A 13,121-nucleotide genomic window follows, 5' to 3' on the forward strand; every position below is an offset into this window, starting at 1 on the left:
AATTTTGCAGAGTTTTGCTTGATTCACCAATGCAAGGCAGGAATAAACTTTGCAGAATCCATCCTCATGAAAATTAAAGGGTTGATTAGAATCTGTGGAAAAGCAAATTGAAATGTAGTACATTCTTACTGGGTGACACTCTTTTCCATTGTTTTACTTGTGAAACCCTTGTAGCTTTGGGAGTACATTCTGGGTATTTTCATACGGGTATTGATGGTACCAGCGTTGTTGTGCTCACTAAGTATATGGAAAAAAAGAAGTGTGACCTGGAATGTCAGGGTAGATTTTCCTGTTCTCTACCCTGAGGGAATCAATGTTTCCCTGGCACAGGGCAGAGGAGAAAAGGTGGGGGGTGGCGGAGGTTAGGGTTGGGGCGGTGTGGTGGGGGTTGGCAGAGAGCCCCATTATGCCACATCTCCACCCCCATTGTGCTTTTCATTCACCTGCCCCATTCACTTCCCGCCCCGCACTCCCAGGTCTCAAGTTTGAATGAGTTATTGAAATAACTGATTGACTATGTACACTGTTTGCTTCTCTTCACATGCATCGAGTTTATTTCCTGTATTGTGGCAGTTTTAATCATTTTTGCGTGTTTACCAACTTTGCTTTAAAGTAAGAGTATTCAGCCATGCACTGTCTTCAAGCATAGACCGAAATTCTTGCATATCCTTGAAGTGGGTTGGAAAGTATTATCATAGTTGCCATGCTGGAAGCTGATTGACGAGGAGATAAAGTGCATTGAGCCTAAAGGCCAAAGTAAATGTTTTGCTTATCTGTATTAAATATGAATGCACTCAATCCAAGTGCAGATGCAAAAGAAGGAGGCAGGAAAATTAAAATTAAATGTCTAAAGATTGCAAAGTAACAGGTTTGTGAATTGGTGAAAAGATAATTAGTTTTATCATTTTACTTTCACCATGTTGTATAGAAGAAACCTTTCAGGCAAACGTTTGGACGCCTTAACAGTCACATTAAAATATGTAGGAGTGCTTTGGTAATCTAGGCACTATAGTAAAAGATAGTATGAGCATTTATATAAAATATGTGTGAGTCTTATTGTCGATATACTCTTAGTCAGGTCTTTGTCAGATATAAACCGAGCATATCAATGTCTTCTCTGCGGCTCTTTCAACTTTACGTAGCTCAGGATGCCGCAGAGAGACAAACAGCTATGCAGATCTGCAGATTCTGCACCTCCAACTGGCGCAACCACCATTCGATGGGGTATGGTATGTGTCATGGTGTGATCTGGAAAATTGTGGAAAATTTTTGGTGAGTTGTGCTGATCAGCATGTCACTTATAAGGAACTCCTATTTATCGCTGCCTGCCCAGCAAGGGCTTAAATCCACTCTTGTCATGATCAGCCATGATCTCATTGAATGGCGGAGCAGGCTCGAAGGGCCGAATGGCCTACTCCTGCTTCTATCTTCTATGTTTCTATGTTTCTTGTCAGTTGTCTAATGATGGCTATTGACTATCTTTTCTTGGAGGAGGGAGGTAAGTAGGGTCACTTTAGGGTTAAGGTGGGTCTAAGATGACACACTTTGCAGTGGAAGTTTCGGAACCAAAACAAACCATTGTCAGACTTGGCAATCCAACCCCTGTGCCAGGCAGGTGCAGAGTGTTGCAGGGCACTGTTTATGATTGACCAACTGGCCTGGCTCACTAATGGAGTAGACTTGTACTGAAGGTGCTGGTATTCTTCCCACTCAGTTGCAGAAAACCCTATAAACCAATGTCTTAATGGGTAGGGTGGTCCTGGCTGGACCATTAGCAGGAAGTGTGCCAGTGCTATATGTTGGTAAGTATGTGGTTTTAGTTGTCAACCTGCATATATGGCCCCTGAAATTCTGTGGGGTTTCTACCTCTTGCCTGTCAGAGTTAAGGAAAAAGACTGGTAGAACCTCTGTGGAATTTCAGGGCCAATCTCTCTGGATTTAGATAATTGGAGTACGTCCCTACAAGTAAGAAGTATGTACTGCATATTGGACAAACAGAAACTGTGCGGGATTCTGAATAGTTTGGTTTGGTGACTCTTAAAAATAATGATGGATTTCCACCCAGTTGACCGAAATAAAAATGATGACCAAGCAAATACCCTAAACAGTTTACAAAAGCAAACTACTGCAGATGCTGGAAATAGGAAATAAAAACAGAAAATGCTGGAAATACTCAGCAGGTCAGGCAGCATCTGTGGAGAGAGAAACAGAGTTAACGTTTCAGGTTGATGACCTTTCACTGAGTATTTCCAGCATTTTCTGGTTTTATTACCCTAAACAGTTTGTTCTTCTCACTGTGCTGGTGGTCTACATGACAGACTATGCCCACAGGTAATTTGAAACAGGAGCCTGGATCACTAGTCTTCACCTAACCAAAGCATGTGACTCAAGTATTGTTTTGTTACCCCTGTAATGCTGCTGAGAAGATATTCCTAGAAATGAATCCTTGTGACGATACTGTCATTATACATGGATGTTATCATGTTTCTGTACATTTTGAATTCAAAAGCTCTGACAGATGTTCGCGAGGATCAATCAACAGCCAACATGTGGATTTTTTTAATAAATGGTGTTGAAATGTGGGTGGCGTTTGGAGGGCAGCACTTATTACCCATTCCTAGTTGCCCTGAGAAGGAAGTAGTGGTGAACCTTCTTCTTGAGTAGCAATTGTTTGTACAACTTTGTGGCTAGACCACTTCAGGGGCATTAAGCGTCAACCACTTAGTATGGACCAGAGTTGTGCGTAGGGCAGACAAGGTAGGGGTGTTGGGTCCCTTCCCTGAATTGTCTTTTGCTAGCTCTGAGAAAAAGGAAAATTCCAATCTAACTTATTGACCCGTTAATGCTTTGACAATTTACCTTAAACTCCTGTTACAGTGAGCAATGTCCTATAATTTGGGATTCAGTAAAAACTTTTTTTTCAATCTTAAGGGGGTGCATTGTTTTCCATGTGCTTCAAACAAACCAAATATGTAAAGTGTACTTGTGGGTCCACTGTCTATTGTCTCCCTTTTCAGATTTTCTTTCTCGTTTTCTAGGAATCACAGTGATAGCGTTAGAAGTGTTGGAACATGTTTAGAAGCTGATGTTTAACGTTTGGGTTGCATGACATTTTACATTTAATCCCCAGGGGTGAAGTATATGTAAATATTCTGAAATCCAGTTAATATTAGTTGGATGAACAAGTCACATTTGCATGACAGTACAGTCATGTGAACACTCCAGCAGCAACAGCAGCATTCTTCTGAAAGACTCGGTTCTGGGCACTGCAGCCTTTTTTGCAGTTAATTATAGTGACACCACTTGTCTCTGGGTTGCCATATTTTTCCAGTTGACTGAATAGCTACATTTCCGGCCTGAAACATCAGATTGACTTTTCTGATTTGACGTCATCGAAGTTATGGGGGTGGGGGTGGGGAGGCCCAAATATTTTTCTATTTTCCAAAGCACCTTGGTGTATGACAACAGCAGGGTAGCAGCACCTGCATTTGACAGGGTTTGTATCTAAAATAGCAAAAGGAACCCGCTCGCCTGCTTCTGGGTGAATGAAAGTTGCTGTCTGCAGATTTCAATAAGATATGGTTGACACTGAACTTTTAGTCCTCTTCTGTTCTCATACAGAGTCTCAGGCCACAGCTAACAATCCAGATCTAAATGCATATTTTAATACATATATATATATATATTATTCGTAACACATAGTCGCCTGGCTTTGCTACAGTATTTTGGGGAAGTTTCGACGCAATATAGTTTTGCTCAAGCACTTCCTGGAGACAATGCTGAGAACCTATAGAGAGCGCGATGAGAAGCTGTAACTTACATCACTTGTACATATCAGGACAAGTGGTTTAGGGCTTTGGTAAACTTGAAGGAAGTTGCACTCATCGAACATCAAGCGAGGCAAACGTATGCGCCCTTCTAAGCCGCGTTAGTTTGAACTTTTAGAGGGAATTATCAAGTTTTATTTATTTTTTCCCACCCCCCCCAAATAATAGTTGTATTGTTTCTCGACAGGACGCATGGTGTTAAACTTCCCAGCTACTGCCGACCACCAGCAGAATTAAAACATGAGCAAGTGTCCCTGGCTGAAATACTTGGCTCTTGCCGCTGCACTATTGGGTGCAACTGTTGACGCCCAAGGTAAAAGAAATGACTTACGTCCTTCACTCTCTGAAATATATATGTTTAGCACAATGGCTTCAGGTCTTTTGGATTTTATATTGGTAAATGTCAAGGGTGAATGGTTAGAACGGTGGCCATACGATCGGTGGAATATTTCGCTTTGCAGTTTTTCTTTACTGAACGGTACCTCACACCGATTATTTAAAGGAAATGTTAAAGAGATGTGGCAAGCCGAAATTAATCCTGTATATACATCGGAATAATCGCAAGAAATCTCTATGAAATTCCCTGGTGGTTAGAAAAATATTCACTTTACAGAAGCAATGTCTGTTGGTGAAGCATCCTCTTTTATCAACTCATCAAATCGTTTCCATATTCTCTCAGAATTGTTTAGAATGATGTGAATTTTTGTTGCTACTGTAGGAAATTGCACCTTGCTAGAATACAGCTGGGACAATTTGTTTATATATTTATATATGAAACAATAAATGCCAAAGATGACTGTAAATTGCATCCTTGGATGAACGGTTCTGTTGGAAAAATTTCCCTATTTAGGCACCTTTCGCATTTAATTAAAGCCTGACTTTTCAAGTTATTAAATAATGAAAGGTTTTCAGTACATATTGGAGATCAGTGTGGATAAGGAAGGCACTTAAAGGAATATGTAAGGTATTGTGTTTTGCTTTCTATTCAGATGATTATTACTTTTATATTGTTATAGTGTTGGCTGTGGAGTTGAGAATAGATTTAGGTTTCATAGGATTCATTATTCAATTTTGTATTAATTGTTTTCCTTACTTTGATTAAAAGAGACAGTATTGGGTTTCATAATTTCTGAATTCATAGTTTTTTTCAATTAACAAGTTGACTCTAAATTTTTTGTGTTTTTTTTAGATGCTTTAATTCATGTCTACTCTCCTAATATGCAGAATGCCATTTATTATTTCATGCTTAATTAACAAAATGTTCAAGACTGAACCAAAATTTTCATTGAAGGGGAATACATTTTTACTTACAAGTAAAAGGGAAATAATGTTACCTTGGTTTGGGTGGAAGGGCACTATTAATCGACAAACTTTAGGGACAGATGCAGAATTTTGCATCGCCTGTCGAGAATTTGAAAGGATTTGTTTTATTCTGTTATTTGCTTCTGATGTTATCTGCCACTTTCCTTATCTCGGTTTGATTGTTCTGGTAAATAGCTAACTTCCTTGAATTACGCCTTCTGTATTGGGGATTTTTCATGGTGGTTATTGCTTGTAACGCGGTACGTTGTGTTTGAAATGTGCTCTCCATTCAGTTCTTCGCAATGTATTTAAACACGCTGTACATTGGTTTCAATTAAGAGTAGGAAGAGCGTTTCAGAATTATGCATTTCTGAACTTTACAAATGGAAGAACTCGGTGTCACACCCAAAAATTAATAAATGGATATCTATTGACAGCAGTTTGGTTAAATGCAGGCAGAGGCGCAAATAAATATTTTGCTGCGCAGATCATCGTCTACTGGGGACCTAAATTGATTCTTAATCTTAAACAGACATTTTCTAACAACTGAGAGAAAGAAAGACTTGCATTTATATCGCACCTTTCATTATCTCAGGACGTCCCAAAGCACTTTACAACCAACTGAATACAGCAAATTGCAAAAGCAAACCTATGTTCTGTGGGCCGATGTGCACTTAACTTTTTAATTTGGTCATTAGTGCCCATATTTTTTCTGCCCATGAGGACCTTCTATTGTGCTTTTCATGGACAGAAACAGAGTGCTTTACAGAGTGGTGGACAATGAGTGGACATTGGAAAGGATGGAGAAAGGAGGGGAGCTGATTATAAGGGCCGAAAGTGTAGCTAAAGGAAAGACATTTTAGGAGGGTTTTGAAGGCAGAGAGGGAGGTCACGAGGAGAAGATGTTCAGGGAGGGAGTTCCAGCGAGCAAGGCCAAACATAGACTTTGTCGCTGGGTGTACTTAAGATGGTACTGCTTTGCAATAGATTTTTTTAACTAATTGTCATTTAAAATAACATTAGTAACTTTAGCTGAATGCTAAATGGTTTACACTTTAAATAGCAGAACCAACGCCCCATAAAATATTTCTATATTACGCCATTTTGTGCATTACAAAATAGATAGGAACCATATTATGAACAATACCTTTTGGATTCTGTGTGAGTATCCAAAGCATTTTATTGAATGTGGAAAGAATTAATTCAAAGAACATTATCCCCATCCGTGTAAATCATAACTGTGGTACATAGAGTGACACTTTTATTTTTGGCAATAAGTACTGTTTTAGTACAGTCAATGGGAAGTACACACCATCACATTTTAATTAAAATCAATCCCTGGAGTGCCAATTCATAGTTATAGATCAGGACAAAAGAGAAAAGGGAGACCCTCAGGACGTCCCAAAGCGCTTTACGTTCAATGAAGTACTTTTGAAGTGTAGTCACTGTTGTAATGTAAGAAACACGGCAGCTAAATTGCACACAGCAAGCTCCCACAAACAGCAAAGTGATGATGACCAGATAATCTGTTTTAGTGATATTGATTGAGGGATAAATAGTGGCCAGAATACTGGGGAGAGCTCCTCTGCTCTTTTTTGAATAGTGCCATAGGCTCTTTTACATCCACCTGAGAGGACAAACGGGGCAGCGTTTTAACGTTTCATCCAAGTCGACACCTCTGACAGTGCAGCAGTCCCTCAGTACTGCACTGGAGTGTCAGCCTAGATTATGTACTCAAGTCTCTGGAAGGCAAACTTTTGTAATTTTTTCAGTGTTTAGTGGGATAAAAAGTTACAGTGTGTTTGAATCTTGTTATTGCTGCTCAGGTAGCTAAGGCCAAGCTTACTCATTCATATATACTGTATAAAGGATTTTGGATTAACAAATGCAGATGGCTGGCTGGCCTGTGATTATAGATTCAGCTTTGGCTAATGTAGCTGCTGTATCATATTGTAAGATGCACTGTACCATAGATATGCTTTCAGAATCCACTGGATTATGACTATCTCATCTCCCCTGTTGAGGAAGACAGTTTCTGAGATCCCAGCTTCATTCTGTCAGAAAGAAAGTGGAGTCTCACAAATTATCTTTTCAACAGGGCGGGGATAAGAAAGTTGTAATCTGTGATATTAAGAACATAGGAACATAGGAGTAGGTCATTCAGCCCCTCAAGCATCAATATATCATATACAAAATTACAAATTTTGAATTTCCAAAAAAAGCTGGTATCCTGTGAGGACTGACACCAGTTGGCACTAATTCATATACTCCCATCAAAAGTAGCCAACGTATGCACATACCAAAAAAAGGGGGAGAAAAGCCCATCAGCTCACTCTATCCACTAGATGGTGCAACTTTGTGCACTGCCTTGCCTAACTGCTGGTACAGCTAACTCCTTGGGGAGGGGGAAAAAACAATTTGTAGCCAATTTCAAGAGAAGAAAACTCTGGTAAATGGCTTCCTGACTCCCAAAGGCAACCAAGCAGACCATGGTTCCCCATGATGCACCATGAAATTAACTTACCTAACTTCAATTTAAAAATCCATTAAATGTTCAAGAATTCCTTGCAGTCATCCTGTCTTGGGGTTTAACTGAGCAACAAACTGCTTGAGGTTCAATCTTGCAATTTATGAAACCATTTGAATCCCTCAACTGGATGACAGCCTTGTAATCCTCTAACAACCACACTTCATCTGCTCTAATATCTGTGTATATTTATTCCTTTGTAACTACTCTGGACAGTGATTACTTAAAGGAATACTACTCCAGGAAGGTAAATGGAAATCACATTGTGAGCCATGAATTATGAACTGGCAAATAATATAGTGTGAAATGAAAGTAATTGACAATCCCATGATGTGCCTTAAAATGCCAATCAATGGGAGGGCCATAGACTGCTGCACTAAAATTCTATTTAAAGTTACAATACATTAGAATTGACATCCATTACCCCGTGTTATTGTGTGCCATGTTAGTATGCCATATTGCTCTGAAAATAAAGACAAACTGGGATAAATGGCTAAGTCATGCTGATACACAAGATAGTCATTGGAATGTTAAAACACATGGGCCTAGAAATTCAGTAAGGCCCCGCCAGGTCTTCAGCGCCCGAAATTTAGCGCTCGCCCGGATTCCCACAGCGCCCACCTGAAATTCAGTTGCCACGGGCGAAGACAGAGGCGGGCGCTACTGCAGGGTTTGGCCGCCTCGATTGGGGCGATGAACGTCTATTTCAGCCGTCCAGCTGCCGCTGCGCCACCCGATGCGGTGCGGCAGGCTGGAGTACTGCAGGCCTCCTCCTTCTCTTAAGGAGGAGCTGCCTGCAGCCGTGAGATCGCCGTTGGATTCTCCCGGCAAATGAGCCCGGCACCACAGAGAAGTGCCGGGCTCGCGGGAGTCAGACAGCAATGCAGCGAGGGGTGGTGCAGGAGTCCGGGGAGGGAGGTGCGGCCATGCGGCCGCCGGGAAAGCGGCCGGCCGCCCCTCCACCTTTATGCGCCGGCCTTTCGGAGCTGCAAGGCACCGTTTTCAAAACGTTGTTTGCGGCCGCTGCGGGCGAGGCGGCCGCAACTGAAGTTGGCTTCGGAGCGGAATCGCGTTGTAACCGGGGCGCTGCGCACACCGATGACGTCATCGGTGCCGGCGCAGCGCTACCGGCTAACGCCGATGTTAGGGCCCAACTTAATTTCGGGCGATAAGAAACTTCAGGTGCAAACCACTTTATAGCCAATAAGTGGGTTCTAACGCAACTGAATTTCTAGGCCATGATTCATTAAAGGTAATTGGATATTAAGCTGGCACAAAAGACATTTTAAATCAATAATTTGAAGCTAATTGTGTTCCTCATTGTGGGTCAACAGTCTTCAAAATAAACTGAGCATTGCAAACGTAGAACGGCCTCTTGCAAGGCACATCTGGTGGCCAGTTTCTAAACATGAAAGACATAGTAGCGGTTTTAGTGAGGAGTAGGCCTTCGGTTCATTCAGCCCATTGATCCACAGCATTCCCTTGGTGCTTCCCAAATAACCCTGACCCAATCTGTTGACACCTATTAAGGATTATTGTTCTACCACCTGTGCTGGCGATCTGTTCCACATACTTACTACCTTGTAGTAAAAAAGTTTCTCTTACATTTCCCATTTTATTTTGTTGACCAAATATGGTCGTGTGTGATGTTTGTAAGCATTAAATAACTAAGGCCTTCTCACTACTCCAGCAGCTGCCTTAATAAAAGCAAATAATGTGATGGAAAGGTTGAGTGCTTCATAAATTAATTCTGAAAGGCCCCACAGCACATATATCCAAAAATCTACCAATAATGTGAAAAACGCTATAGACTGTTATGCAATCTTTGTTATTGCCAAACAGTTGCTTAATGAACCTCAAGGCCTGGAGTTTCCTCTGCATTTGCACCGAGAGGGACGTGTGACCTGTGTGCAAACAAATTAGGTGGCTTAAAAGATGGTGGATTTTTGGGCGTGAGTGAGTTATGTGCATAGCTACAAAACGCCCAAGTTTTCTCGATTTTTTATGTCCGTCCATCAAAGCTTTTGTCTGAATGAATCTCCGCCCACAAAACTGGCCACGCCCTCGACTCTCAAATGCCAGTATCCTCCAATTGCGCTTGTTCAGGGAGGGGGTCTCAACATTACCACCAGATTTTCAGGCACAGCAGGAAACAAAGTCATTATTCTGGTGTTTCATTGTAATTTTTTTGACGCGTTTAAAAAAAAATATCCTCACTAAGATCTGCTCTGTATTTTCTGTTTGAATTTTTTTTCTGGCAAAAGTAATAAGTCACATTAAAAATTGAAAAGCTTCCCCGATTGCAGGTTCCTAAACATGCTGTGCCTGATGTGCATGAAGAATGGTTGAATGAGTTGAAGCTTAAATTGTACTTAAAGAAATACGTGTGGGTTTTGACACTTTTCTTGGGCTCCGATTGTTTACGCTGATTTAAGCCCCTTTTAAGTTAAGGCGTATTCAAATGAGATTGGGAGGATACTTGGGCATAATTTGACATCAGCAAAATGGGTGCGACATTGGGTTGTGCCCAAAGAGGGAACTCCAGGCTCAAATTCTTAATGTTCTCTAGTTTGCAAACAGGAATTATGGGCACAGAATCCTTTAAGCAAAGCTGTCACTTTTTTGTAGAATCTAACACATTATACATTGGGCCAATTCACTTAGATGTAATAAATAATTCACTCAAAACCCTTCTGCAGATCTCCCAGTTCTTTATACCCAGCTGTCATTTTTGAAGTGAGCAGTAGGAATTCATGTCGATCCAATTGCTTCAGTTTCTTTCCCTGGCTCACTTTTACCTCTGCCCTCTGCCTCCTACCCTATGACATCATAACCAATTTTGTGTAACTTGCTTGTAGTGCTGCAGATGTTCGCACTGTTGCCTGGTGCAGGCCAGACAATCAAACAAGGCCTATGCGGAAGAAAGTAGACTCACTTCTCCTCCCTAGTGCTCAGCCCTGTCTTTAGTTTTATGAGACAACTGTAAAATGTTGTAGAAAAGAGAAGTAAGCCATTTTAACAGTTTAGCCATAAGGGTGTTTTAGTAAAGAAGGATTTGCATCCTGTACTGAAATCTAGGCATTGAACAAGTTAGGATAATTGGTAAGATTCAGCAGTTGCATTCCAAGTGCTGATATCTATTTCTGGTTTGAGTTACAAATAGTTAAGAATACATACAAGATTATTTTAGAAGTGAATTTATATTTTACCAGATTTACTTAGCTTTTCTAGATTCTGCACCTTCTTTGATGTAGTTCCTTATTCTAGGTTTTATTTCAGAAACCCTTCTGTGAATGCATGTATGCAATTTCTTTGTAATGGCTATTGCTGCTTTGCATAATCAGTTGACAGGAATTGCAGTTGTAACAAGACAAGCTGAATGTCAGAGTTTAATTTTCCCTGAAATGGGACATTCTATTTGGAGATGTTTAGAATGAATATTATTTTCTCATGATAGTGGCAGGTGCATGTGAATGAAAGGCAAATTCTTTTTCTCCCCTCCCATCCCGACACATTGATGACCTCATTGGTGTACAGTTCCGTAGATGGTAGTTGCCCTCCAGTACCTTGCCCAAGTGGCTAATATACTTGTGTGAGCTTTTGCAGTGAATGCTAGAAGACTATTTGAGGGTGAAATTGGCCTTCCTCAGCCGTGAGAAGCTTGCTCATAGAACTGGCAACCCGTTTTATATCGTGCCTGATTATCTCTGCCAACGGGCGCAATGTAAATTGGACACCAATTCGCTATGAACATGTTTCGTGCTACTGGCGAAGACCAATTTCACCCTCTATGACTGTGAAGCTTCATCACAACCATTCAATCCTATTTTCACTAGGCATCCACACATGGACACTACCAGTTGCTGTTTGGAGATCAGGAGTAGGAAACCTAGTCAATTTTTCCCTTTTCTAACCCAGGGTGCTGTAGCCAATTGTATTGGCCTTATTGTGGCCACTGGTTGAGGTCAACTAACTAAGTACAGACTTTGATCTTAAACTTGGGACCTTCTGGTCTGTGTAGCTCAGAGACTTAAGTACAATTGCTCAAAATGAAGATGGTTCATGACAGAGTTAATTTTGTGTTTGCCTGATCAGAGCTATTTATCATTGGCTGAAATATCACAAACATTATAACAGTAACTTTGTAAAGGCACTATAACCAGCCAGAGTAAATTAGAAATGTGTATTCATTATTGGTCATTGAGGGACTGTGTAGGGTTGCATGGTAGGGATCTAAAACAGGATGGGATCCTGTACATTTTTAAAATTCATCCTTGGTTGTCAGTCCTTGGTTACAAACACTGTAAAATGCGCATTAACTGCATCATACTCAAGGGCAGTGGGTATATGGAAGTAAAGTTCATCTTTTAAAGAAAAATGGGAAAGTGCATGATTTCCACCAAAATTAGTGACCCACGAATGAAATTGCAGCAATGGGCAGTTTTCAAACATCTGACAACACAAATTCAAATAGTGGGTAGATAATTACAGAGATAATTTTTTGTTGAGGGAAGTATCACCCCCCTTGGTTCCACAGGTAAAAAGCACAGGAAAACAACACGTATGGTTTTAAGGCAGAATGCGAAGAATACAAGGGGATAGTTTTTCAGAAAGCATGGGGAAATAACAGGGGGAGATGTAAACTCTTGCCTAAAGTGGGCGGGTTATCCTCTGCACCCCACCCAATGGCTGTAGTGAGGGGGTCTGTCCGATTTTCATGGTCGGACTTCATTTCCATACCATCAGAGAGCAGCTTGCCGATTGGCGAGGGATGAAAATTTGGCAAATCCAGCTTGGAACCCAACCAGTGCTGGTAGGTGAGGGGGAGGGCCGTGGAGGGTCGGCATCACGGGGGAGTCAACTTTTACACCTGAAACATTCCTGTTTTGGAACCGTTTGCAATGGTCCATTTAAGGACCCCATGCTCCACCCATTGGTACTGAAAATTTCAAACGGGGCCCTACAACTGGCGTAGGCAGTTAGGCTCTTTCTTGTTTCAGGCAGAAGTGTGTCTGCTCATTTTGAGGCCCACCTGAAAGTCACATCAGGTGTGCCTCGGTTGAACATGTGTTTTTTTTTAAATTTTAATCTGCCAGCCGCCCCATTTAGACTTGAAAATGCAGCAGGTTTTTCCCAGGTCTTTCTATGTTCTTTGCAGCCACCAGGGTCAAGTTTGTGAGATATCTGCCCCCTGTTATGTTTGCCTTCATCTGTGTCTTGTTGTTTTGCTGCCTCAATGTCAGAAAAAGCCAACAAAGTTGAACATTGCTGTTTGACCATTCTGTTTCATTGGGATATATCAACTTAAGAAATGGATTGACATCAAGTCCTAGGGTAGGACCTTGGGAACATTGGGAACAGGAGTAAGCCATTCAGCCCCTCAAGTCTACTCCACCATTCAATTAGGTCATGGCTGATTAATTAGAATTTGGCTAATCCAGGTTGGAATCCCAATTTTACCTTCT

The 13,121-nt window shown here is 41.2% G+C and overlaps 1 protein-coding gene across 4 annotated transcripts in view; it reads left to right on the top strand.

Annotated features, from left to right (window-relative positions):
* The first annotated feature begins 3,804 nt into the window (after positions 1 to 3,804).
* Positions 3,805 to 13,121, top strand: part of ptprc (protein tyrosine phosphatase receptor type C) — a 251,311-nt gene continuing 241,994 nt past the window's right edge. For 2 of the 4 annotated variants that reach the window (XM_085982413.1, XM_085982415.1), the window contains exons 1-2: positions 3,806 to 3,906; positions 4,015 to 4,140. In XM_085982413.1, coding sequence (XP_085838539.1) covers positions 4,068 to 4,140 — 73 coding nt within the window. In that variant the 5' untranslated portion in view covers positions 3,806 to 3,906; positions 4,015 to 4,067. Of the gene's footprint in view, positions 3,928 to 4,014; positions 4,141 to 13,121 lie in introns of all 4 variants that reach the window. The other 2 variants (XM_085982416.1, XM_085982414.1) reach the window with 2 other exon arrangements.

This window comes from Somniosus microcephalus, chromosome 3 (genome assembly GCF_052327205.1).
Source record: "Somniosus microcephalus isolate GS21.2 chromosome 3, FLI_Smic_1.0, whole genome shotgun sequence".
Classification (NCBI taxonomy): Eukaryota; Metazoa; Chordata; class Chondrichthyes; order Squaliformes; family Somniosidae; genus Somniosus; species Somniosus microcephalus.